At 59.6% G+C, this 24,096-nt stretch overlaps 1 protein-coding gene across 4 annotated transcripts; it reads left to right on the top strand.

Moving 5' to 3' along the window:
- Positions 1 to 10,028: 10,028 nt before the first annotated feature.
- On the top strand, positions 10,029 to 20,414 carry METTL22 (methyltransferase like 22). 4 transcript variants are annotated; one of them, XM_012732033.1, is made up of 11 exons: positions 10,029 to 10,102; positions 11,799 to 11,965; positions 12,937 to 13,290; positions 15,861 to 15,901; positions 15,979 to 16,123; positions 17,482 to 17,553; positions 17,707 to 17,760; positions 18,334 to 18,429; positions 18,626 to 18,728; positions 19,268 to 19,436; positions 20,306 to 20,414. In XM_012732033.1, exons 2-11 carry the CDS (start codon positions 11,860 to 11,862, stop codon positions 20,339 to 20,341), a joined length of 1,176 nt encoding a protein of 391 aa, XP_012587487.1. In that variant the 5' UTR covers positions 10,029 to 10,102; positions 11,799 to 11,859; the 3' UTR covers positions 20,342 to 20,414. The 4 variants fall into 4 exon arrangements, with proteins under 4 accessions (XP_012587487.1, XP_012587488.1, XP_012587485.1 ...); XM_012732034.1 differs by having other exon boundaries at positions 10,033 to 10,102; positions 11,666 to 11,965; positions 18,349 to 18,429; XM_012732031.1 differs by having other exon boundaries at positions 10,033 to 10,102; positions 11,666 to 11,965.
- The last annotated feature ends 3,682 nt before the right edge of the window (positions 20,415 to 24,096 follow it).

The raw sequence follows: 24,096 nt of genomic DNA, 5'->3' as shown, positions 1-24,096 counted from the left end.
CCCCACGGTCAGTGAGGTTTCGTCTTCACGGCGGGGGTTTTCCGCAGCCGCTGCACCGACACCCCCGTGCATATCCTTACTGTCTGGAGTTGGAAGCCGCTCTCGGGGCTGAAATCAAGGGGCCCGCAGAGCTGTGCTCATGCTGGGGGCCCTCAGGCAGCTGGTTTCCTGGCTTCCCCAGCACTGAGGCGCCTTGGTCAGAGCCCTCTCCACGGGCCTCAGAGCCGGCAGCACTGGCCTCGGCCGCTGTGCTTTGACTTTTTCTCTCTGACTCTCTTGCCCCCCTCATGACGTCATATCCAGACATCCAGAAAACCCAGGGAAACCTCTTCATTTTAAGATCCTCAGTTTAATCCCATCCCATCTGGAGACCCCAGCTTAAAGCCCCCTGTGCCGTGGGAAGGAGAATATGCGCAGGTTTCAGGGATTAGGGAATGGACGTCTTCAGGGGGATATGAGTCTGCTGGGCTTGCTACACCCCACACTGGAATGAGAAAGCTGAGGAGTGGAAAGGTGGAGTGGCTTGTCCAAAGTCGGCCAAGGAGCAGGGACTGGACCCGGGCTCCCCTGGTCTCCAAGAGCAGAGAATAGTCTCCACTCTGCTACAAAGCACATGGAAGGAGCCCAGGGCTGGCCAGCAGGAGGCCGTTGCTGGAAGAGGAGGTCCCTGGTCAAATTGTGGGGCTGACTGTAAGCCCCCACCTGCAGCTGAGAACCACCACTGCTCCCCACATAGGCCGAGGTCGCTGAGACACGCCAGACCAGCTCCCCCCTATCGTTCAAATCATCAAGACAAATATAATGACTTAGGTGGAAGCTTCTGGAAGTCAGCCAGTTGTCTCCAGTCAACTCATTTGAATGTCTTAGAACAAGAAGCATCAATCTCCCCTCTGAAACATGAGCATAAGGATGCCTGTTCGCAGGCACACACGACACCCTCTCCTTCTGTTCTTCCCCCTGACCCTGCAATTTTGTCCAGAAACATTTTCTGTTTTAAGAAGCAACTCGTTTCTATGACAGCCGAGGGAAATAAGGCATCTAGACTCAGGCCAGGCCAGCTGGCCTCCTCCAACCTCAGCCAGTACTGAGTCTGAGTAGAGACCCATAGAGAACACGCATCAGGGCCTCCTGGGGTCAGCCAGACCAGGAAGGAGTGGAAATTTCTTATATAAAAATAGCACATAACAAAACAACAAAAAAAAAGCAGTGCATAGCTTTTTTTTAATATTGGGGAAAAAGAAGAAAATGAAAGTAGTCTTTTATCCTATCACCAGAGAAACCTCCACTTACATGCCAGATGCATTTCTAACCATTTTGCCTCAGATAAAGTAATGACGAGCGCGTCCACTGTGCTTTCTCTGGGCGCAGGTACTGTTCTGAGAGTTCTGGCGCTCACAGCAACATGATGAGGGAGGTGCGGTCGTCACCCCAGTTAGCGGGAGGGATGTCGAGGCAGAGAGCGGAGCGATGACCGGGTACAAGGCTGCAGAGGACTGAGCAGGGACTCAGGGTGGTGGCTGACAGTTGGGCGTGGAAAGCAAACCCCGGTGTTCTTCCATTTTTCTCTGATACGATATAGATGCTATTGAATCGAGCCATAAAATAGACTTAAAATGCAAGGCGTGCAGAATATCCCACAGTGGAGAGCCCCGCCTCCACTCCTGACCCGGTCCCCAGATTCCCTCCCCCGAGGACACCACATTTAGAATTTTAAGCCATTGTGTTTGTGGTGGTTTACTACACAGCCATAAAAATAACTACTACATGTTTCTGGAGAGTAATATGGCAGGGGGGCGGTGTCAAGGACGCTAAGCAGCACTTACTCTTTGATTCTACAATTCCACTTTAGGAAACAGAAAGGCAGCTGTTCCGCTGTTCCGAAAAGTACTTCCAAAGATGTCTATCACAGAGATGCCTCGTTGGAGAAGAGTATCTGACATTTAGTGAGGACCTACGGGGTGCCAGGAGCTTTGTATGTTTTCCTTCACTAGAGCCTCACAGCAGTCCTAGCAGCAAAGAATCTCTAAGACGTGAATGATGCACCCAAGAGTAATCAGGGGATTTTATGAAATTGTTAGTACAGTGTCTGGCACACAGAAGTGCCCCATGAATCTTAAAGGAGTCAAACTCATTCTGTTTCCAAAAGCAGAAACCTAACCCAAAGAGTCTATGCTTGAAAATTGCACAGAATCGGGGGCTCAGAGGTGCCTCAGGCCTCAGGCCCCAGGCATGGCTCTAGCCAGGAGCCAGGAGGAACATATCACCAACTCTGTCTCTTTACCAACCAACTAGCTCTTCTTGCTTCTGTTTCTCAGGCTCTATCCACATGACAGGCAAAAGTCCCAGACTTCTTTGCTCCTACTCTAGCAGCCTGGGAGAAGAAAGAACATCCCACATCCCAAATCCATAGGCTAATCCCAGGGAAGAATCTGATTGGCCCTATTTGGGTCACATGTCTCTTATGGGCTGGGGCCAGGAGGTTGGCCGTTGGTGATTGGCCATCCTGGATCACATGACCTTGGAAGAGGGCAGGATTGCCACATTGATAGTCCCTCCCACAACCACTAGGATGGAACAGAATGGTTCCTGGGAGGAAGGAGAGCCACAGACAGAATCAGCACACCCACCCCTTTAGCGAGGATCACTCCGGCATGGAGCAGAGCCGTGAAGGCCACCCACCGCCACCCCAGGCAGCCCCGGGGTCGCCTGGCTGCCATCACAGGAACCGGTCTCCCACCTCCCCATTCTGACCTTTTCAAGCTTCAGAGACTTTTGGTGAGAACTAAAGGCCGCTGTCAGCATCCTGGAAGAAAAAAAAAATGGTTCTGCAAAAAGCAGCTCAAGAAAGTGCCGGGGGGACGAAAGCCAGCTGGACGCAAAGGGCAGAGCCCGCCAGAGCTGACAGGCCCCCAGGTGAGGACCAGCAACGTTGTCAGTGGGGCAGCCAACCTAAGAGGTACTCCAGACCACCAGGCTGGGGCTGACAGCTTCAAAATCAGCTAGAAAATGGCTGCCACTTCTTGAGGACTTAGGGGCCAGGCCCTGCTGTGGCCACATTACCCACATAATCCCTCCAACACTCCTATAAGTGATATGTACCGTGGCTCCCATTTAAAGACAGGGAAACTGAGGCACACAGAGAGGGGCAGTGACTTGCCCCAAGGCACAGAGTTGAATCTGAGAAGCCACCCCAGGCAGGGTTGCTTTGCTGATATGCTGTTCCTGTGACCACTGGGCCACACGGCCCTTGCTGGTGTCAACCCTGTGAGTCCCCCCCTGGAACCCACCCCCGAGGCTGAGCACCCTGTAGACAGGACTCCGAAGAGAAGAAACTCACATGTGGACATGGGCCACCACACCAGAGGGTCCTGGAGTAGATGGCCACTTCACTGGCCATCTAGAGAGAGCGGGGCTCTCTCTGTAAGCCCTCTCTCTTACCTAGAGGCTCAACCAACTTTTTCTCAAGGGGCCAGGGTAGTAAATACTTGAGTCATTCCCAGACATAGGACCTTGATCACGACTATTCAACTCTGCGGTTGTGCACCCAGTAAAAGCACTAGAAATACTAGAAAGCAAGTGTGCCCATGACTTTACTTATGCAAGAAGGTGGTGAAGTGGGGCTCAGCCTGCGGCCAGTTTACTCCCCCCAATTCTGTAGGAACACTTCAGGGACTGAAGAGAGGAGTGTGTGTTTATTGAGCAACTATTATATACCAGGGACCAAGTGAGGCTGTTCCATTTGAGCCCTAAAACAACTGTGTTCAGTGAGCCTTTTTATCCCCTGGTACAGATGAAAGAAATAGACAAGAACTTGACCCAAGTCACAAGGTTCATTAGCAGGAGTCAGGACAGGAATCGAAGATGTGGGAGCCCGGGCTTCATGCCAAGGACACGCTGCCTGCCTGGCCCGGCCGCAGCCCCCTGGTCCCCTGCTCCTGTGTGCCCCCCTGGCATTCCAGACTTCCCCAACCCAGCCTCCATGCCAGCCCAGCCGTGGCCCCGTGAGAACATGACCCACTTCTGCTTTGCTTCAGTCCCCTCTGTCTCCCTGAGTCTCTCCACGGGCCACAACACCATTCTGTCTGCAACACATTTTCCAGCTGGGAAAGAAGAAATCGAAAGTTCTGTTTTTACACTAGCTGCCCTCTTCGCCTGTGGCTTAAATTCCCCCGCAGAACAGGAATAACACCTAGAGACGTGCAGCAAATGTCGATATTTATTGAGCTGGAAGCTCGGCGGCTGGCCAGAGGATGGCCAGAGGCTGGCTAGACTGGTTAGGAGCTGACTGAGAGCGGAGAGCAAGGGGAGAGATCCACACCTGCCCAAGGGGCTGATAGACACTAGCAACACTCTACGAAAACATCGAGCTCTGTAGCTCAGCTCTAAATGAGCTTGACTTTGTCTACACCTGCAGAAACCCAGTGCAGTCTGGGAGTTTCCATCTCTCAGGGTAAACCTTAGGCAATCACTGCTTAGTGAGAGTGTGAAAGTCAAGTTCTCTTGCTGTGGTCACTTAGATGGTGGCCCCCAAAAGAAATGTCTACCCAGAAACCATGAACATGGACTTATGTAGGTAAAGGGTCCTTACAGGTGTGACTAAGTTAAGGGCCTTGAGATAACACATCCTTGATTATGTGGACGGGCCCTAAATACCACGGCAGGTATCCTATAAGAAGGGAAGGCAGACACCCGCAAGAAAGAAGGGGGGCCCTCCCTGGTGGCACAACGGGTTAGGCTGAGCACTGCAAGCTAGCCGCAGCCACTTCAGTGCAGTTTCGATCTTCGGCCAGGGAGTGACCAGCATAGTGCAGCTGACCTCTCCTGACTGCCCACTGCTCCCCTCAGCAGTGTACCTCGTTGATCTGCCTGTCCTGCTCCCCACTCTGTCTCTGGGGAATCCTCTTACTGCCCCTGCACCTCTGGCCTGTGCCCCGGTTCTGTATGCATCAACAAATAAATCTTAAAAAAAAAAAAAAGTGGGGTGAGATCAGAGCGAAGGCCAGCAAACCCAGGAACACCCACTGCAGCTGGGACAAAGGGCACGTTCAGAGGGTTGAGGCCGACCACCCCGAGTTTCAGACTTCTAATTTCCTACGCCCCCAGGAGACTCCGACCTGCACCTCTAGCCCCTGATGTAACACGGGCTGCCTGCCCCATCCAGCCCTCCGCTCTCCTCTGGCTTCCCCGGCTGCTCCTGGAAGCCCCGCCCCCACCGCACAGACCTCCCACCTCTAGGTCTGCAGAAGCTGACCTCAGGCAGGACCAGGCCGGCCACGTTGCACAGAGGCCACTGACTCTCGGAAGCTGGGATGCATCCTCAAAGACCCACCTCGCGTTCCCCAACCGCTTTCCAGGGCCAACCCCCAGAGGCCCAGTGATTGCGTGACCGCGGCCGATGGCTGAACCCCATCTTGCTGCACTGTGCGCCAGTGGCTGAACCCCATCTTGCTGCGCTGTGAGCCGGGCTCACTGGCACCTGCCTCTCAGGTTGCTGGGAGAATGAGCTGAAGAAGGTGCGGAGCTGCGGCCCTAGCCTGCGCCAGTGTTCACTTCTGCGGGCCAGGTGGGCCCGGGGATGGTGTCCCGCCGGCGGTCAGCTCTCAGCCGCCCCTCACACACCCCCACACCCACAGGTGGCACTCTGGAGGGAAACCTGGGCACGAGGCTGCCAGCAGCCCCCCTTGCTCCGTATTGATTAGATTCACTTGCAAAATGTTCCCAAGATGAAAGGCGGCACTGGAGAGCTGTGCCATCAAAGTGGATGCATAACATCTGAAGGCTCGTGAAGTGTCCGCGAAAAAGAGAAAAATGGAGTTGGGGCGGGGGACGGAATGGATCACAAAAGCTGGGGACACAATGGAAAGGGCCCGTAGTGTCTGAGTCTTCCGCCTGAGAATCTGTTCTCAGGAGTGGCGGACAGGTGAGGGCCTCACAGAGGACAGGCGTTGTATGTGCCTAGAGGGGCCTCCCCGTCTGCATGGGGTTGGGCCAGTCCCAGGGCCAGCCCCCCAAACTGCCTGAGGCCTCTCCTGTCCCTGCTCGGTGTGGCCTTCCACCCTCCAGCCTTCTTCCCCACCCCCAATTTTTCTTGTTTAAATATTTATTTATTTTGCAGACAGAATTGGGGTACAGGCCAGAGGCTCAGGGGTGGCAAGAGGCTTCACCAGAGACAGAGCGGGGAGCAGAACAGACAGATCGACGAAGTACACTGCTGAGGGGAGCAGCGGGCGGGTCAGGAGAGGTCTGCCACGCCATGTGGTCACCTCCGGGGCAGGCGGGGATCGAACTGATGCAGAAGTTGCTTTAGCTTCTCAGTGCTGTGCTGTAACCCGCTGCGCCGCCTGGGGGGCCCCCACCCCCAGTTTTAAACCACATGTTCTTGGAGGTTCTTCCTTAACCCAGCCAGGACCCCCAGAGGACTCTCAGAGGCAAACGAGAGGTGTCCACGGGAGGGGCCGCGGCCACCCACCCTTCGGTCAGGACCCCGGCACGCTCCCTGCACCTCCTTGAAGCGGAGCGCGGGGGTAAGGAAGGGTCCTGGCGGGGCACAAGGAAAGGCGTCAGTGGCCTCCCGCCCAGGCGGCCGGAGAGGAGACCCCTTCCCGCATCATCTGGCTGTGTGCGCTGGACAGCGCGGTGGACAGGGGGAGGCATGTCGCTAAGGCAGCATCAGCTGGACGCCGTCAGCACAGTGTGAACAGCCAAGGGCGGCAAGTTCACCCCGACAGTGTGGCGGGGTCAGGAGGTGGGGCCTTCGCCGGCGGGGTCCTGCTCAGTGCCATTAGGGCCCATGCCCGTTTTCCAGAAGTGGGGTAAGAGCCTACAAAGTTCCCTTCCCCTTCCACTGTGGGGTTGCAAAGCCAGATGCCTGCCCTCTGCAATCTAGGTGAGGCCTTCACCAGCCCCCCCCACCCCACACCCCACCCTCCTCACCCCTGCTGGCACCCCGGTTCCAGCCTCTAGAACAGTGAGGAGAAATTCCTGTTGTGCATAAGCCACGCGTCAGTGATGCTCTATTAGCGCAAACCCCACAGACCAGGCATGTGGGAGTAACTGGGCGGAAGGTTGTTTTTATTCAACGTGTCACATTTGATTCTCACCCCTTCATTTCAGTGGTCCCGGGGGCCCACGTTTGACCCGGGGAGCCCCCTGGCACTGTCAGAATCTAATCAATTCCCAAGTATACATTAAGAGTGAGGTGGCTCTTTAAACTGAAAGCAAAGGCCTCTTGAGTCTACCCCCCTCCCAGGCCCCTCCCAAAAAGAGGGGTGTCTTCAGTTCCAGAGCATCTTTGTGCATTTATGTAATATGCAGCTTGCCTGAGAAAACAGTAACTTGTGTTTCTTCCCTGATACACAAGAATATCTTACATGTATATCCTTTACACTACCAGTCAGATTTCCTTTCACGGGATCCAGTATGCCTAACACTAGAATTTGCTCATTTTCACCTACCAATCTGACTTGGTAAAAGAAGTAAATTGGTGAACTCTTTGACACACCCCAGATACTGTCTGTCAGATTATCTCTAAGAAATGCCTGGAACTTTCCATATATTTTTTTTTTCACTTGTCCTCACACCAACCCTTTCAAGTACGTATTGTTATTAGTACCTGAGAAATCAGGAAATTGAGTTTCAGAGAAGTCGAAAAGCTCGCCACAAGGATGCATTGAACAAATGCGTGTAATTACCCAGCCACTGAGCTGAGGCTAGAGTCCTGCTCTATGCCTGGAAGGTCAAGAGGATGCCTCTCCGCACCCAGCCCAGAACGAGGGCGTCCCTGGGGACGCGGTCTCAGCTGGTGGGAGCAGGGGCTGGCTGATCATTGCCTCCTTCCCACCACCCCCAGGATGGAGCTCTGAGTGACAGCATCTTCCAGGGCCAATGGAAAGCACAGGAAGCGTTTGTCTATGCACGACCTTGGGGAAGGGGGCTGTTCTGAAGCCCCGGAGCCAATGGTGATCACCTGGCAGCAATTTCCTGCAAGCAGCTCCTTATCACACATCTGGCCATTGGTCAGCTTCCTGAGCCACATGCATGATTTGTCATTAACCCAGGCAGCAGGGTGATATCCCTGGCTTACGTGAGCTAGCGCCGAAAGTCTTGCATCACCCAGGGAAGAGACTCAGGCGAACTGCGTTTGGCATGCTTGAAAGGCCCTTCCACAGACCCACAGGGATGACTCAGAGAGCCGACCTGCCTCTCAGGAGCCGGGGGCTTGGGGAGAGGCTGCTGCACCCCTCCAAGCTTCAGCAAGGAAGAGCTTAAAGGCAGAAGGGCCAGAGGAGTGTTTGGAAATGGCTGAGAATCAGGGCTACAGGGCCTGCTCCACCCCACTCCCTTCATGGCACTGCAAAGACAGCCTGGGTTTTCTCTGATAAGCTGCTTGTCTGATAAGATGCTGCTGGGCTGTAAAGGACCCCAAAATGCAGTGACATGGACTGTTGCCTTTTACTGTTTGTGGATTCTTTGGGTCAGCACACAGGCAGAGCCCTGCGGGACAGGCTTGTCTGCACTGTGATGTCCCAGGCCCCTGGGTCCCCAGGGGACTCGCACAGCTGGGGCTGAAGAGCTGGCTCTGGAACACCCCCTTCCAAGGTGGCTTCCTCTGGGGGTCAAAATGTGTCTCGCCAGAAGATACATTCAGGTCTTAACCACATACCTGTGAAGTAACGTATCTGGCTAAACAGGGTCCTATCCAGATGTGATCAAGTGGAGGCGGTGGGCCCTAAACCAGTGACAGCTGTGCTTCTAAGGTGAGAACATTTGGACCCAGACACACACAGGAAGAGGGCCTGGGAAGATGGAGGCAGATGTTGGGGTGATGCCTCCAAAGCCAAGCAATGCCAAGAGCCCCCAGAGGCTACGACAGAGGCAAGAAGGATGTCACAGACTGAATGTAATCCCTCCAAATGTATACATGGAAACCTTACCCAGTAGGGCGGAATTTGGAGATGGGGCCCCTAAGAAATTAATTCCAGTTAAATGAGGTTATAAGGGCGGGGCTCTGATCAAATGGAGGGGAGCAGGGGTGAGGTGGGGAGGGTAAGATGGGAGAGCACACCCGTGTCCTTTTCTGTCCAAGGTGGCATGCCTCACAGGGCTCTAACTCTTGTTTGTATGAGGCCACTGTGCCTTCTCCTCTGTTTTTGCTCCCAGGTTTGAAGACAAATCCCAGGACCCGAATGATGCCTTCTCAGGGCCCTCCCTGGGACACCCAGAGCCCTCAGTGAACAGGAGAAACCAGGACCACTTGGGGCCCCAAGGTGCACAGACTTCTCTCTCTCCTGGGGAGTTCAGTAAACATGATGTTTCCTTAACGAACACTTTTTTCTCTTACTTTGTCACCAGGTGACCCTTAACAAGCCACCCCCACCCCAAGTTTTACCAATAGTACCTAGGAATCCTTTGTCTTGAAAAGAGAAATCCATGTTAAAATAAGGCAGTGGGTGCCAGCTGCCAGCTGAGGCTCTGTGTGTGTGTGGAGGGTGGGGGGGAGACGGGGTGTTCATTTTACACAGGTGGCCCGAGGTGCTTAGTTGTTTCCTTAAAGTACAACACTTGTATCAGCTCTCATTTCCTGTCACAAGTTCAAATAAGACTGAGTCTTCGTTGCTGGTGCTGGACACTTGACGAGTGAATGAATGAACACCTATCGGCGTTTATTACTGATGAGTCCTAAGAGAAAGGGTAGCAGTAACAGCCATCTAGGATGCTGCTTAACAGCGCAGGCTCTGGAGCCCTGGTACCCAGGTTCGATTCCAAGCCTTGCCACTTAGTAGCTGTGTGATCGTGCGCGCGTTTTCTAACGGCTCCCCACTCGTAGCAGTGGTTCCTCCACGACAATCACCCCAACACACCCATGCAGATGAGAGTAGACCCCAGCAGGTGAGGGAGGCCGCCGTGCTGCAGCCCCTCGGGGCGCCCAGAAAGAGCCCCACACCTTGGCGTGGGCGGCCCCAGTACGCATGCGCGGCTGCGTGTGGGCGTGGTCAGAAGGCGGAGGGGCGGGCCCGCGCCTGCGCGGGCCGACCACAATGGCGGCCTCCTGTGTCCCGAGGTGACAGGGTTAAATAGGACTTCAAACTGTGGCCGATTACGGGTAAGCCCCTAGGAGAGGCAGCGGGACGCATCAGGGTACAAAAAGGTGCCCTGCCACCGTACCTGGCATTGAAATCCGGGCTCCCACGCATCCGAGGCCCAGGTTCCCATTCTCAGCCTCAGTTTCCCCTCTAAGCTTGGTGCAGGGGTAAGGCCCCTTCCCTGGGGTCCAGGGTCCAAGCCCCCTGCTCAGTTACGGGTTGGAAGGGAGGACAGTGACCACGTTATGGCTGCATTTGAAAGAGTAGTACCTAACCTGGAAGGGTCGTGCTCATGGAGACGGCGAGGTCCAGTCTGGGGAGCTCCTGGGGCAGGTGCCGGGGCCACCCCGCTTGCCCTCCGTTATTCAGCGTCTAGTAACAACTGGCACAGAATTTGCTCCCAGGTCCGCATGTTGAGTGAGTGAGTGGAGCGGCTTCTGGCAGAAAGGCTAGGAGGGGTGAGGTATTTAAACCCTCAGATTCTGACAGTGCTTTGTGGGGGCAACCCTGGCTGGAGCGCCCCGGGAGAGGAAAGAGGAGTCTGACCCCACAGCCTTAGAAGAGGAAAGGACTCCCGTCAGCATCTCATTTGCAACCTGAAGGAGCAGGCCCCCTTCCGCGCTGGGGCAATCCCTGCCCTGCTCTGCCCTCTGGGAGAGGGGCCTGAGGCCCAGCCAACCCCAGCACAGCCACATGGAGACCGAGTTGGCTGTTCCTAAGTAGAGAAATGCACCAGTGCCCTTCCCGGTGTTCCCAGTGCACCCTTCAGGGCAGATTTTATTATTGGCATAACGGTAATATTTACTCAAAATTTACTGTGCCCTGCATCCTAAAGCTACCATTACTTCATTTAGTGTTCACACAGACCCTAAGAGAGTTACAAGGTGCCCCCCACATTCCCAGATACCTGATTCTGAAAATAGCCTCTAAGGAAATCCACTTCACCTGGGTCCTCATAATTTCATAACACCTTCCACATGTGTGTCACCTGTAGCGATTTCCTCAACTGTTTGTAAATCCACTCTTGAAAAAACAAAAACGGTATGTGTGAAGCTGGGCTCAACTTGCAGAATAAACAAAGACTCAAGGGCAAATTGCAAATGTAAAATGTCAGTCGCAGATGAGTACTGCTTTAGGAGGAGCTGGCTGTGAGACACTCGAGAGGCAGGTAGAGAACTGGACTGGAACTACGTGACATATAGGACTCGTTATTTTATGTCTACTAATGCTCTTGTGGCTTTATAGGAGCATGTTTTAGGAGATGAACTCTCAGGGGTTGGGGTAGATGTGATGTCTACAATGTACTCTAAGTTCAAGGAAGAAGAAACACATGGAGTGAACACAGCAAAAATATCGCTGAATCTAAGCACTGGATGTTTATAAGGTCGTTTATTGTGCCATGACTTCCATTTTCTTGTCTATGTTCATAATTAAAGAATGGGGAGAAATTAAAAAGAAAGCTATATGAGTAGATGGAAATTCAGATCCCTTACCCGAGATAAAAGACGACTATGGAAATGAACACACTGCAAGCAAAATAATACACTTCTCGCTGGCTTCATTTCCCTTCCCCGGGCTCTCAGGCTTTCTTTTAGGGAAAATGAGAAGACTTGAAAAGCACTTTCTCCCGGTGTGCAGCGAAGCCCAGCACCCAGGTTGGGGACTGTCGGCACTGTGCCCCTCGAGACTGTCGGAACCGCTGTTCCTGCCTCCCAGGTGCTGCTGCCCGTGACTTAGGGGGGCCGGCACCTGGTAGCCGGCTCCCCCCACCCCGGCCATGGATGAGGTCACCTTCAAAAGCAACACTGTGCTGTCAGATGTCCACCTCTACACCCCAAACCAGAGACACTTCATGGTGCGACTGAACAGCATGGGGCAGCCCGGTGAGTAACTGGGTGTCTGCAGAGGGGCCCAGGACCCCACGCGCCGACCTTTTACTTTCTCTTCCTCATGCTCATCTTTGGGGGAAGAGGTTGGGGAAGACTGGGTTGTTTACCTGTTGTCCTCACACCCCTTCTTTCATTGTGTAAGCCCTGCCCTGCCTTGAGAGAAGCCATTCCTCCTGTAGGAACAGTCTGTGCGCCTGCCTGTGCCGGCCACCATCTGCGCTGTCTCGCACCTTCATCACTTGCGGGGCACATCCCACCAGGGGGCCTTGCTTCCCCCCAACTCCCCAGCAGCCGCAGGGGGCCTTGGGAATGCAGATCACGTGACCACTCGGGTTTAAATCCTCGGTGACTTTCCCATCACTTCAGAATGAACCGAAACCCCTGACCTTGCCTTCCTGGCCAGTGCTACCCCTCCCTTGCCTGTGTGTCCACCCTCTTTGCTGCAGCCTCTTCAGCCCCTTTCTGTCCCTCACACACCTTCCTCCTTCCTCCTCTATTGCTCTTGCGGTTTGCCCTGCCCACAGCTGTTCTCCTTTTGGCCCTGGCTCCTCCAGTGTCGCCCTGGCACCCACAGCAGCCCGATCACCCTGATTAGCTGGCCTTCTGCTGTGCTCACCCACCCGGGCTGGCGAGTGTGCGGGAGCACTGGGCTGAGGCGGCTGCATAGGCCCTAAGCAGACCGGCCCAGACCGGGAGCGAGCACCGTGGAAAACGGTGCTGGCGACTCATTGGCCCTGGGTCCCCGGGCTCTGTGCCCAGGCAGCGTCTGTGAGGTGCCTGTGGTGAGTGCCCTCATGTGGTGGCGGGTCAGGCCGGCACCCAGCATCGCAGCTGTCACTCGGCCTTTTCTGCGCCCAGCCTGTAAAGCCCTCGCCAGCCGGAAATCACATTTCTGGAAGGAGGCGACAGAAACAATGAAGAGCAGGCGGCTGCAGTATTCGCCTTCCGTTCTGTTTGCCTTTCAGTTTTCCTGACCCAGTTCAGGCTTCTGTGGAACCGAGATGCCCAGACAGACTCGGGGGCAGAGGGTGGCGATCCTGGAGGTGCTTGTACCCCAGAGTCGCCACCACAGGGGACGGGCAGCCCCAGGTCCCTGCCAGGGAGCTGCAGCAGTGACGCTGCTGGCCCGGAAGGGACGGGAGTTCAGCTGGACGAGGACGGGGATTTGGACGTGGTGAGAAGACCCCGGGCAGCCTCGGACCCGGATGCGCCTGGGCCTCCGAGAGACAAGGTCCATCCCGTGATTCTCAGGCAGGAAGGGGACGACGTCCTGGACGACGAAGCCCAGGGAAGCAGGCCCCAAGATGTCATCAGAATAGGTCAGTAAAGGCCTGCCTCCCCGCCACTGAGGCGGCTCTCTGTGTGGATCTGTGGGTCAGGGCACACGGCATGTTTGCTCAGGCCGGGATCAGGTTGTTGGGAACCCGCCCAGGGGACCCAGGACCCCCCTAAGATGAGGCCGAGTCTGCGCAGCTGCTGCCCAAGGGAAGAGGGTTCTGCGCTTGGCCGCGTGGGCCGGCTCCATGGCGCCCTTTCATGCCCGCCCCAGCACAGCGCCCTGGGGCGGGGGGCACTGGCCCGGTCAGTTCATGGAGGTCTCCGGGCCCTGCCGTGGCCTGAGGTCACATGCTGGGCCGTGCAGTCCACGCTTTGCACACAAGTCTGGGTGAAGCCACAGCGTGCCCCTACCCATGGGCCGTGAGCAGAACGCCTGAAGGTGACTGGGAGAGTCCTGTTCTCCGGTCACTGATGGCCCGTCTCCCGCTCAGTCCTCCCTGTTGGACTCCCCAAGGGGCCGCCGCAGGCTTGGTCAGCCCCCGGCCAAGCTTTGGCCCCTGGTGCACCCGAGTTTCACGTGCTCGAGGAGCAAAGTCCCGTGAGAAAGGGCTACCAGTGGCCAGCTCCCTGCCTGCCCGCCCCTGACCTCGCAACAGGCCTGAGTCACGGTGCCTGGAAGGTCACGTCCTCTGCTCCCTGTGGTCGGGCCGCCCCGAGGACGCACGGGCACTGTCAGGCACTGGCTGGGGTGGTCACTCCTTGCTGTCCTGCCCCCAGGGCAGTGCTTTCGCCTGCATAAAGTGCAGTGCCTGGAGAGGGGCCTCGGGCCCCGACGCCCCACTGTCCTGGCACAGGGGTCTCCCTACCACACAACCTCAGTTCTGCCCAGAAGGTGCCCAGCGGGAGCCTGGTGGGTAGGACTTCTCACCAGCACCATCTGCCCCGAGCCTGGCACTCGCCATTCTTGCCGGAGGGGCTGCCTGAGAGTTTCATTTGAAAGGAAGACCAAAACAAGCAAAAAACCCTGAAGGGGAAGGTGTTTTCGAGTAGCTTCAGGAGAGACAAACGGAAGTTTACTCAGGACCCTGCTGGAGCCCCAGGCCCCAGGTTCAGAGTAAACTGAGACACCTAGAGTGCACTGCCCTCGCTGTCTAGACCAGAGGGGGCGGGCAGGGAGGCCGGACTCGGGTTGCGTGGGCACATGGCTGAGCCTTTGAGCTCAGTGTGGTCTGTTGCGTGGGACAACCCCTCACCGGCCTGGAGTCCGCACCCTTGACCTGGCCCCTGTGCTCTCAACCCCGCCCGGCACTGCAGCAGGAACAGCTCCCCTCGGGTGCGGGAAGGGGTGCGGGAAGGGGTGCGGGAAGCGGCAGACCGCCCATCGCTCAGGGATCCCACTGGAGCCAGTGGGAGCCGGCAGCCTGCCTCCCCGCCCAGCCCAGTTCACCCCTCAGCTTCCTCGTGGGCCCCCGGAGACCACAGTCACACACCCGCAGGGGGGAGGGGTGGCGGCCCTTGGCTCAGGCAGCAGTGCCCAGCCCGTGTCTTCATCTGTGACATGGGGCGACGAGGGCTGCTCACAGGGCTGGCGTGAGCATGGGGAGCGCCCCAGCCCAGGCCGGGTTCTGGACAAGCGCCGGGCTCTGGGCTCTAGCTCTGACCAGTGTCCACCCAGTGAGCTTTCAGCCAGGACGTATTTTCATTTGTTCCACAACCAGCGCCCGCATGCTGGGCGTCTGCAGGCAGACGTTCCCGAAGGACTTCCTCCAGGAGGGAGGTCAGACCCAGCCAGGAGGCTGGTGAAAAATACGCTGGTCACCTCTCACTCAGGACGCAGGCCTAGCCTGCAGGGCGCAGGAGTGTCTGCTCCCCGGGAGGCCCCCTCAGCCGTGTCCCGGGGCCCTAGGAGGCCGCAGGGCGCTCTCTCCCCTGGCATAGCCCCGTTGCGCTGGAGGGGCCGGACCGCAAAGCCCTGTCCCTCGGGCGGGCCTCGTGGCCAGCCCCCAGCCTGCTCCGCCTCCTGCGTGGGGAGAGCATGCGGTTCGCCCAGTGCGTCAGAGCCTCTGCTGCGGCTTTGGGGGTGATGGGCTGCTGCTCCCATGTGGCTGAAAACTGCCGGAGCCAGGGCTTTGCTTGACCGCAGAGGTGTCTGCCCTGCTCTTCTGCTCCTGCCCTCGCGCCCTCCGGCTCCAGCTCAGATGTTATCCTAGTAGCCTTTGGCTGGACAGTACTGCTCACCTACGCCGGGAGCGCACTTCCGACTTGTGTTTTGCGCTTCCAGTGGGGGCCTGCGTGTGGCGAGCGCCAGGGGATGAGCTGGGAGGCTCGTGACCCCGCGGCAGGGACAGTCGCGGCTCCCAGGCAGGCGGAAGTGGAACGGGGGCGCGTTTCACGCACCTGGGCTGGCCCTCTTGCGCCCCGGCCTGGCTCCCAGCGCTGGTCTGAGTGACACGCACACGCCCTCCCGCCTGCCAGCCCGGCCCGCCTCGCTGCCCTCTGATGCCCAGCTCCCGAGCCTGCGGCCCTGCGTGCAGCGCGCCGTGCCCGCCTCTGCTTTCTGGCCAGCCCCGCTTCACCGTGGCCCTTTCTCTCCCGGTTCCGTCCTGTCTAGAGCACACCATGGCCACCCCGCTGGAGGACGTGGGCAAGCAGGTAGGTCGGTCCCCCGGCCCGCAGCGCTCACGCGTCTCTCAGGGCTCAGTCACCGAGGTCCCTGTGTCTCCCCACAGGTGTGGCGGGGCGCGCTGCTCCTGGCTGACTACATCCTGTCCCAGCCCGCCCTCTTCCAGGGGCGCACGGTGCTGGAGCTGGGGGCCGGCATGGGGCTGGTCAGCATCGTCGCAGCCACCGTGGCGAGGACCGTGTACTGCACAGGTAACCCACCTTGGCAGGGGGGCGCAGGCAGGTCTCCTGACCTGAGTCAGGGAGGGGCACTCAGCCTGCCCGTTTTCTCCACCCGCCAGTGCTCTCTCTGTGTGTCAGGGCGACCCGGCCAGGCCCCTGGCGGGGCAGGCACCTCTGCTCAGCCCGGAACCCGCCAGCAGCGCCTTTTCTGCGGCTTCCGGGACAGCTCACTCGTCCTTCCTCGCTGTGGAGCGCTTCCTGCTCCTGGGAAAAGTGTCTGAAGTGGCAAACAAAGCCTACTCACGGCTGACACGGAGCTGCCCGCAGCCGGTGGCTTGCTGAGCATTCGCTGGGCCTCACACAGGCTGGTGATGCCCTCGGGGCGCTTCAGCATTACTGTCTCTGCTATTTTACAATCTTCTCCCTTTTTTGTGGCCATTTTCCCCAATAGCAAAAGTCAAACATTTCTCAAGAGCATTTTCCTGCATCATTAAAAACTCTTAAATATTTTTAATGTCCAGGTAATAGTTCATCTTTTTTTTTAAGATTTATTTTATTCATTTATACATACAAGATCTGGGGAGCACGCCAGAGTATGGGGGCGAGAGGATTCACCAGAGACAGAGTGGGGAGCAGAACAGGTGGGGCAGCAGGGAGGAGACAGGCGAGGTCTGCTGCGCCCCTGGGGGTCACCTCTGGGGCGGGGATTGAACTCGTGCTGCAGCGGCTGTGGACAGCTTCACAGCACCGAGACTTTAACCCCTGTGCCACTGTGGAGGCCTCATTTTTTTTGTTTTTAGCCATTCTACCTCTGGGCATTTTTGTTGTCCATTTTTCCTCGGTCTCCACCTTTGGTGACTGCGCAGTCCCTGGAACGGAGACAGTGGCCTCGCGTCCAGGCTGATGTGACAATCTGAACGTTCTGTGGCGCCCACGCGTGGGCCCTCCTAGCTGAGGATTCCCGTCTGACCGTACCGTCCACCGCTGCCCACCCAGTGAAGACGCGCTCGCTGCAGCCCGTCCGCCCGGCGATGCGACCCCGCCCCTCAGTAGCTGGCGTGTAGGAGTCACACAGGAGCAGCGGTGTGACCCCCCCCCCCCAAATCTCTCTGTTTGGTTCCTGGTCATTGAGAGGACGCAGCCTGGGGGGATGTGACAGACCATCCGTACAGGGAGCCGTGGCAGCTCTCTACCCTTCCAGAAGGTGCCCGGAGTCTGCCCCTGACGACCCCCCTTAGGGAAAAGACCATCTGCAGGAGCTTGGAGCAAAACTGCCTGTGTGGGCGGCGAGAGGCCGGCCATGCCGCCTTGATGGCTCCCCGACCCCCCACAGGCGCGGGGAGAAGGGGGGCGTCGGCTGCACTTCAGGGCTGGCTTTGTCATTGCAGATGTGGGGACAGACCTCTTGGCCATGTGCCAGCGGAACACCACCCTCAACAGTCACCTGGCCGGCCCTGGAGGTGAGGCCCGGAACAGGCCTCTTCAACCCTGTGCCAGCGGGCCAGGCCTGGGGCGGGGCGGGGCCGGGAGGGCGAGCTCTGGCGGCCGTGCAAAGGCTGCTTCTCTCCCACTCGCGTCTGAGTGAGGAATTCCGCCTGCTTTGTCTGCTGTAGGCGGCGTGGTCAAGGTCAGAGCACTGGACTGGCTGGACGCGGACCTCTGCACAGGTGTGTCTCCTCTCCGCGGTCCCTTCATCCTGCAGTTCCCCTGTGACACTTCCCGGCCATGACCTGTGGCCTCGTCTGAGGGGCCCGTCCCGCTCGGCCCGGCCACAGGCCGACAGCGCTGTCCGGGCGCCCACCGCCTCAGCCCCGAGCCACGGCACAGCCGGCGCAGGACCGGCGCCCAGAGGGGCCAGCGCTGCCCGGTGGCGCCGGGGCGTGGCGTGCTGCCCGGGGTGGCCAGGCCCCTCCCCCCGTGCCTCTCCTCTATGAAACCTGCCTTGAGGTCGAAGGTCAGCCCTTAACGAGCTCCTGCCACCTGCCAGGGCTCCCCTTTGGTCTCGCCATCCCTGCGGGGGACGGCTTCATGCCCTCTGGTGCGGCGGCAAATCCAAAGAGGCCGCCCAGCCCGCACCGCGCCGGCTCGGGCGCGCCGAGCCCCCGCACCCTGGCCGCCAGGCGGCCGTACTGCCCTGGAGCTGGGGTGCCCGCGCCCCGAGCAGCTTGAGCGCCAGCCCCGAGAGGGTCCTAAACGGTGTCGGCGAGGTGGTCCTGAGGCTTCTCTCGGGCCGGTCTCAGCTGTGTCCCCCACAGACCCTGCGGCCTCCTTCAGCTGGTCGGAAGCGGATGTCGCGGACCTGTACGAGCACACCACCGTGCTGCTGGCCGCGGAAGGTGAGAGCGGAGGCCCACCGCGGCCCCCCCCCTTCCAGAACCGTCCTCCTGGGACACCCCCACCCTGGGTGCGACTCTGGGCTGCGGGGGCGTCTGTGGGGGTTCTGCTTCCGAGGCCTCTCCCTGGCTGGGGCCCCTCGGAGGCATCACGTCCCCTGACACGTGCCGCTTTTCCTCGGCCCCTCCCTCCCCGCAGTGTTCTATGACGACGACCTCACCGACGCCCTGTTTAGGACCCTCTCGGGGCTGGCGCTCAAGCTGAAGAACGCCTGCACCGCCGTCCTGTCCGTGGAGAAGAGGTGAGCGGCCTGCGGCCCCGAGGGCTCCCTCCTGCTCTGCACCCCCCCCCCCCCCGGGGCTGTGCCATCATGCGGGGCCTCTGCACACGTGACCCGTGACCCTGCACAGCCCAGGTGGGGGTGCTGCCGCCCGGGGCCTCAGGGAACCTGTCAGGCCAGAGCAGGTCAGACGGTGGAGTGGGCCGCCTCGGAGCCTCACCCCGCAGCCCGCTCCGTCTCCGCAGCACCCCAGCTTTCTGTCCTCAGTCTGACGCAGCCAGAGCCCCTGGTGGTCGCCACGTGTCGCTGAGTGTCTCAGCCTTCGGGCTCCAGACGGCGTCCACTTGCTGATGGGCGCAACGCCGCGTTCCCGAGGTGGCCGGTGGGCCCGAGCCATCGCCTGCCCACGGCCGCCCTCCACCCCCGGACACCCAGTCCTGTCCACTGGCCCCGTGACACAGGCAACTCCGAGCACCAGATGCTTTGGGGCCCAGCCGGGAGGGGCCAGCAGCACCCCGGGGGCCCGGCTGAGCAGCACTCTGTGTCGCTGCCGCCCCCAGGCTGAACTTCACGCTGAGACACTTGGACGTCACGTGCGAGGCCTACGACCACTTCCGCTCCTCGCTGCGGCGGCTGGAGACGCTGGCCGACGGGCCCCTGCGCTTCGTGGTGGAGCCCGTGGAGGCCTCCTTCCCGCAGCGCCTGGTCTACGAGCGCATCCGGCAGCTGGTAGGGGGCAGGGCCGCACCGAGCCAGCCGGGAGGCCAGCGAGGGAGGGGTCTCCCGGCCTGCCTGCCCCTGGGAAGCGCTCAGACTCCAGGGAAGCAAGACCAGGGCAGCCTGCGGGCGCAGGCTGGCAGGGCCCTGGGCGGGCCTGTGGCGGGAGCGGCGCTGACGCCCCCGACGTTCTCGCCTCGGAGGTGCTGGCACAGAGGCTGCCGTCGCGCGGTCTGGGTCGTCGCCCCAGGTGGACCCAGCTGACCCCAGGTGGACCCAGCTGAGGCCGAGTCAGCCCTCCCGAGGGGCAGCCGGGACCTCGTCCTGTGGCTGAAGCCCAGGTCCCCGGGGAGACCCCAGAAGGGCCCAGGAGAGGGCGTAACTCCAAAGCCGAGGGTGGCTGGCCTCGGCTCCTGCCGCCTTTGGGCGTGACCTCCCGGGCTCTGGGTCTCAGAAGGGGGCCCTGGGGGGCCAGGGCTCGCGTCCACCGCGCCCCCCGCCTGGCTCCCGCCGTGTGGCCTCTGCACGGCCTGTGCCAGCCGCCCTCTGCTGCGCGCCCCTCTGGGCAGCCCCGGCCGCTAGCCAGGCAGGACGTGTGGCGCCCCAGAGCCCTGTGGTGTGGGCCGCTGCCGCGGTAGGAGGCAGCGTGGGGCCCAGAGCCCGCGCCCGCAAAGCCCGGTAGCCCCAGCCTGTGGCGCTGAAGGCCCCCCCGGGGAGCTGGTGGCCCGCTGCATGCTGAGGCCCTCTGGGAGCGGTGGCACCCCCGTGCTCCTGGGCCGGGAGCCCCCACGTGGAAGGGAGAAGCCCAGAGCGAGGGAGGTCCGCAGACGCCCTGCCGCCTTGCCGGCCGCCCTTTCCATCGGCTGTTCTGTTTGCTGCAGGAGCTCTGGAAGGTGCTTGTGGAGCGAGTCACGTGACCTGTCCGTCAGCAGTTGGGCTTCTTGACTGCTCTTGTGACATTGTTTCTAATAAAATCAGAAGCTCACCAAGTTCCATGCTTGAGACTGTTTTCCTGAAACAAGGCGGGTGGGCCCGTCACACCCGCCCGGTGCCTGGAGTCCGTCCCCCAACAGCAGCTGGGCCCCGCTGGGCCGGGGGCCACTCAGGGCTGTGTCCGGGAGCCGTTGTCCTCAGCCCAGCAGCCTTCCCCGAGCCGTTCGGGCGCCACACACACCGTGGGGCGCTGCGGCTCCCCTGCATTAACTGCTGACAGTTGCTGTAATGACGGCAGGCGGATGGGGCACAGAATGTCCCCAGGGTGGCCCTCGGGAGCAGGCGGGGCCCCGCACAGCACTGGCCAGCAGGCCTCCACTCCTGCTTCAAGCCTCTGCCCGTGCCGCGGCTGTCCAGAGCAGGCAGCGCCTGGGGAGCGGCCCGCCAGCGGGGTGCGCACGCCCCTTCAGCCCGGCTCCACCCTGCTCACGCCTGGTTTCCGGCCTTGGGCCTCCTCCCACCCTCCACCTGGTGCTCTGGCCTCCCCCGCACACACCTCTGCCGCCGTGCCCACCCACCCTGCCTCTGCGCTCTCGGCACCCAGCGCCCTCTCCTGCTCTCCAGTCTCTTCTCCCCAGGCGCCCGGTACATCGGCCCAGGCCGTCAGCGGGCCTGGACACCAGGGCCAGGCGTGTCCGAATCTTAACCAGCCCCTGACGAGCCAGCCTCGTGCCCTGTCGGGTGGCACAGCCCATCGCTTCACTCAAGCCAGTCTTTATAAAGGGGTCACAAGGTCCGGCCCCCACCCATGCGGCGGGACCTGGTGGATGGGAACCCCGACAGGCGGGGTCCTGGGGCCTGCCTCAGGCTGCCCAGGGGCACAGAGGCACTGGCCCACCCACAAGGCCACGCTCAGCAGTGGTGCGCTACCTGAGGACGTCTCTCCAGCATCGGCTCCCGATCCAGCCTCCCCAAGCTCAGTCACGCTCTTCCCAGCTCCGTGAGTGGACTGAGATTCACTCCTGAGTCATCTGAGGGGGCCAGGGTATGTCCAGCCGTGCTAAGTGAATGAATGGACCAGCGAGTGAATGGGGGAAGTGTGGATGGGGTAGGAGGATCTTCCAGGCCTTTGCACTGAGCCCCCCGCGTGGAGGCAGGTGCCGGGCTTGTTCCGGGCCGTTCTCCTTCTCGGACCAGCCAGCCCGGCAGCCATTTCCTTCTCCCCTTCACGCCCTTCAGGCCGGCACCTCCAGACGCTGCAGGAGGGCTTTGCCACGAGGTGGCGCCCCAGGCCAGCCAGTGGGAACAGGGACCCCTGCCAAGGAGGCTGGCAGGTCACTGCCCCTTAGACACTGCAGCCTCCCGCCTGTGGTCCCGATGCGCCTGGGGGCCCAGCTCCCCTGCTGCAGCTGTGGCCCTATAGTTCTGGAAGCTGCCGGGAAACAGCCCACCCCTGTGGCCTGGTTCAGCTCCAACCCGCGTGCCTCCCACTCATCAGCACCCCCACCTGGGCCAGGCGGGGGAGGGGTGGACCACCTGAGACTCCGCCCGGTTTTGGGCCCACCAAGCTGCGGAACAGGAGTTCCGCAGTGATGCAAGTGGGTGGGTCTCAGCCCAGACCGCTGCTCCTCCTGCCCCGCTGCCCAGGTGGGCGTTGCTGGCCCGTGGGCCCTGGACAGCGGTGGAGCGAACGGTGCTCCAGGGCTGAGACAGCACAGCGCGGTGGGGGTTCAGGAGGCATTGCCGGGGCAGGGCCTCTGCACCCTGGGAGCAAGCTCAGAAGCGGGCTGGGGCGCCGGTGGGGTGCCAGCTTCAGAGCCCGCCTCCAAGAGAGCCTGGGGCCTGAGCCTGGACAGAGGAACCAGCCTTCTCCCCAGAGCCCCTGGCGCTGGAGGGTCCTGAGAGGCAACAAAGCTCGGCGGCTAGAGCAGCCGAAACAGCCCAACAGCCACCTCTCGGGGCCCCAGGGTCCATGCCTGCAAAGTGGGCTCCTGGCGCACCACGCCGAGGCCGTAGCTGGACATGCCAGGCTCGGGGAGGGCTGGGGAGGCACGTTGCTGTCATTAATCACCGCCCACCCGCGCCTTGCATCAGCGCCCGTCTGGGGGTGGGGGCTCCCCAGCGGGGTCCTGGCTGGAGAATTACTGACAGGGCCGCAGCCTCCCCGAAGCCACCGCTCCTCCTCTTACCTGACTGACAGCATGGGGAGGAAAAAGACCCCTCGAGTCCTTGAGCATCCCTGAAAGGTTTCCAGGACAACGCCCCTGAATGCTGGAGGCTGGGAGCACAGCACGTGGGAGTCAAAACTCAGGAGACGGCAGGTGTCCCCACTTTCTGGCTGTCAGTGCAGCACAGACTCTAACAGTCCTTGGGTTGCAAAGGCCCCCGAGCCTGCGCATCCCAATGGGGACAAGCCACCTGCTCCCCTAAGCGGGGCCCACAGCGGGGACAGGTGGTTCTCAGCCAGTGACTGGCCAAGTGGTGTGTAAATACCCCCACTCCCTTGCTGCTGCAGGGGCCGTGGCTCCCAGGTCCCCATAGAGGGGCCCCCAGTTTCCTCTGACTTACCGCCCCAAAGTGACCCACAGTGGCAGAGACTTTTCCTATGGTGATAAAACACACATCACACATTTGCCATTGTAAGTAAGTGCACAGTTCCGTGGTGTTAAGCACCTGGATGCGACCATCACCTCTGTTGTGCCCCAGAACGTTCCCCCTACTCCAAGGGGAATGGTACCCACGCAGCCACCCCCAGTCCCTCCAAACGCAGCCCGCGGCAGCCACTGGTCTGCTTGTTCTAGTTCTGCCTATTCGGGCTCAGTCACATGGACAGAATCGTGCAGAATGTGGTCTCAGAGACCCCTCCGGACTGTGGCACGGGCCAGTACATCTTTCCTTTTGTACGACTGAGTAATACTCCATTGTGTGGACAGACCACATTGGTTTGTCCATTCATCAGCTGATGGACATTGGGATAGCTTCCACTTTGGGACTAGTGTGAATGGTGCAACTATGAATATTTATGTGGGAGCTTTTGTTTGAACACCTGTTTTCAATTCTTTGGGCTCTCTACTTAGGGGTAGAACTGCTGGGTGCTAGGGTAGCTCCATGTTTGACTTACTGAGGAACTGTCCAGCTTCCCCATGGTGGCGGCCCCTTTCACGTCCCATCAGCGGAGCACAAGGATCCCAGAGGTCCACATCTTCATTAACACTCGCTAACTACCCTTCCCTGCTTTTTTTTTTTTTTAAGGTTTCTTTATTTCTGCATACAGAACTGGGGACAGGCCAGAGGTGCAGGGGCAGTGAGAGGATTCACCAGACCAAAGTGGGGAGCAGAACAGGCAAACTGATGAAGTACACTGCTGGGGGGAGCAGCGGGGATACAGGAGTTCTGCCGCGCCATGGGGGTCAGCTCCAGAGCCTGGGTTCGAACCTGCCCCGAAGCACGCCGAGGCAGCCTTGCTGCGCTCCAGCCCACTGCGTCGCCGGGAGGGCCCTGCCTGTGTATTGTTTTAAGTTTGGCTTTGATTTGCTTTTCCCTCGTGACTGAGGACATTGTACATCTTCTCCGATGCTTGCTTTGCGCATCTCTGCAAACACATCTGTCAGGTCCATTTTCGAATTGGGTTTTTGTCTTTTTGTTGTTGAGTTATAGGAACGCTTCATATATTCTGGATACTGCATAGGTGAGTGGCAGGGACCTTCTCCCACTTGGTGGCTGTCTTTTCAGGGTTTTG

The sequence above is a fragment of the Condylura cristata genome, unplaced genomic scaffold (assembly GCF_000260355.1).
Source record: "Condylura cristata isolate star-nosed mole 26May11 unplaced genomic scaffold, ConCri1.0 scaffold00032, whole genome shotgun sequence".
Lineage (NCBI taxonomy): Eukaryota > Metazoa > Chordata > Mammalia > Eulipotyphla > Talpidae > Condylura > Condylura cristata.
This window is presented reverse-complemented; position numbering and strand designations above follow the sequence as displayed.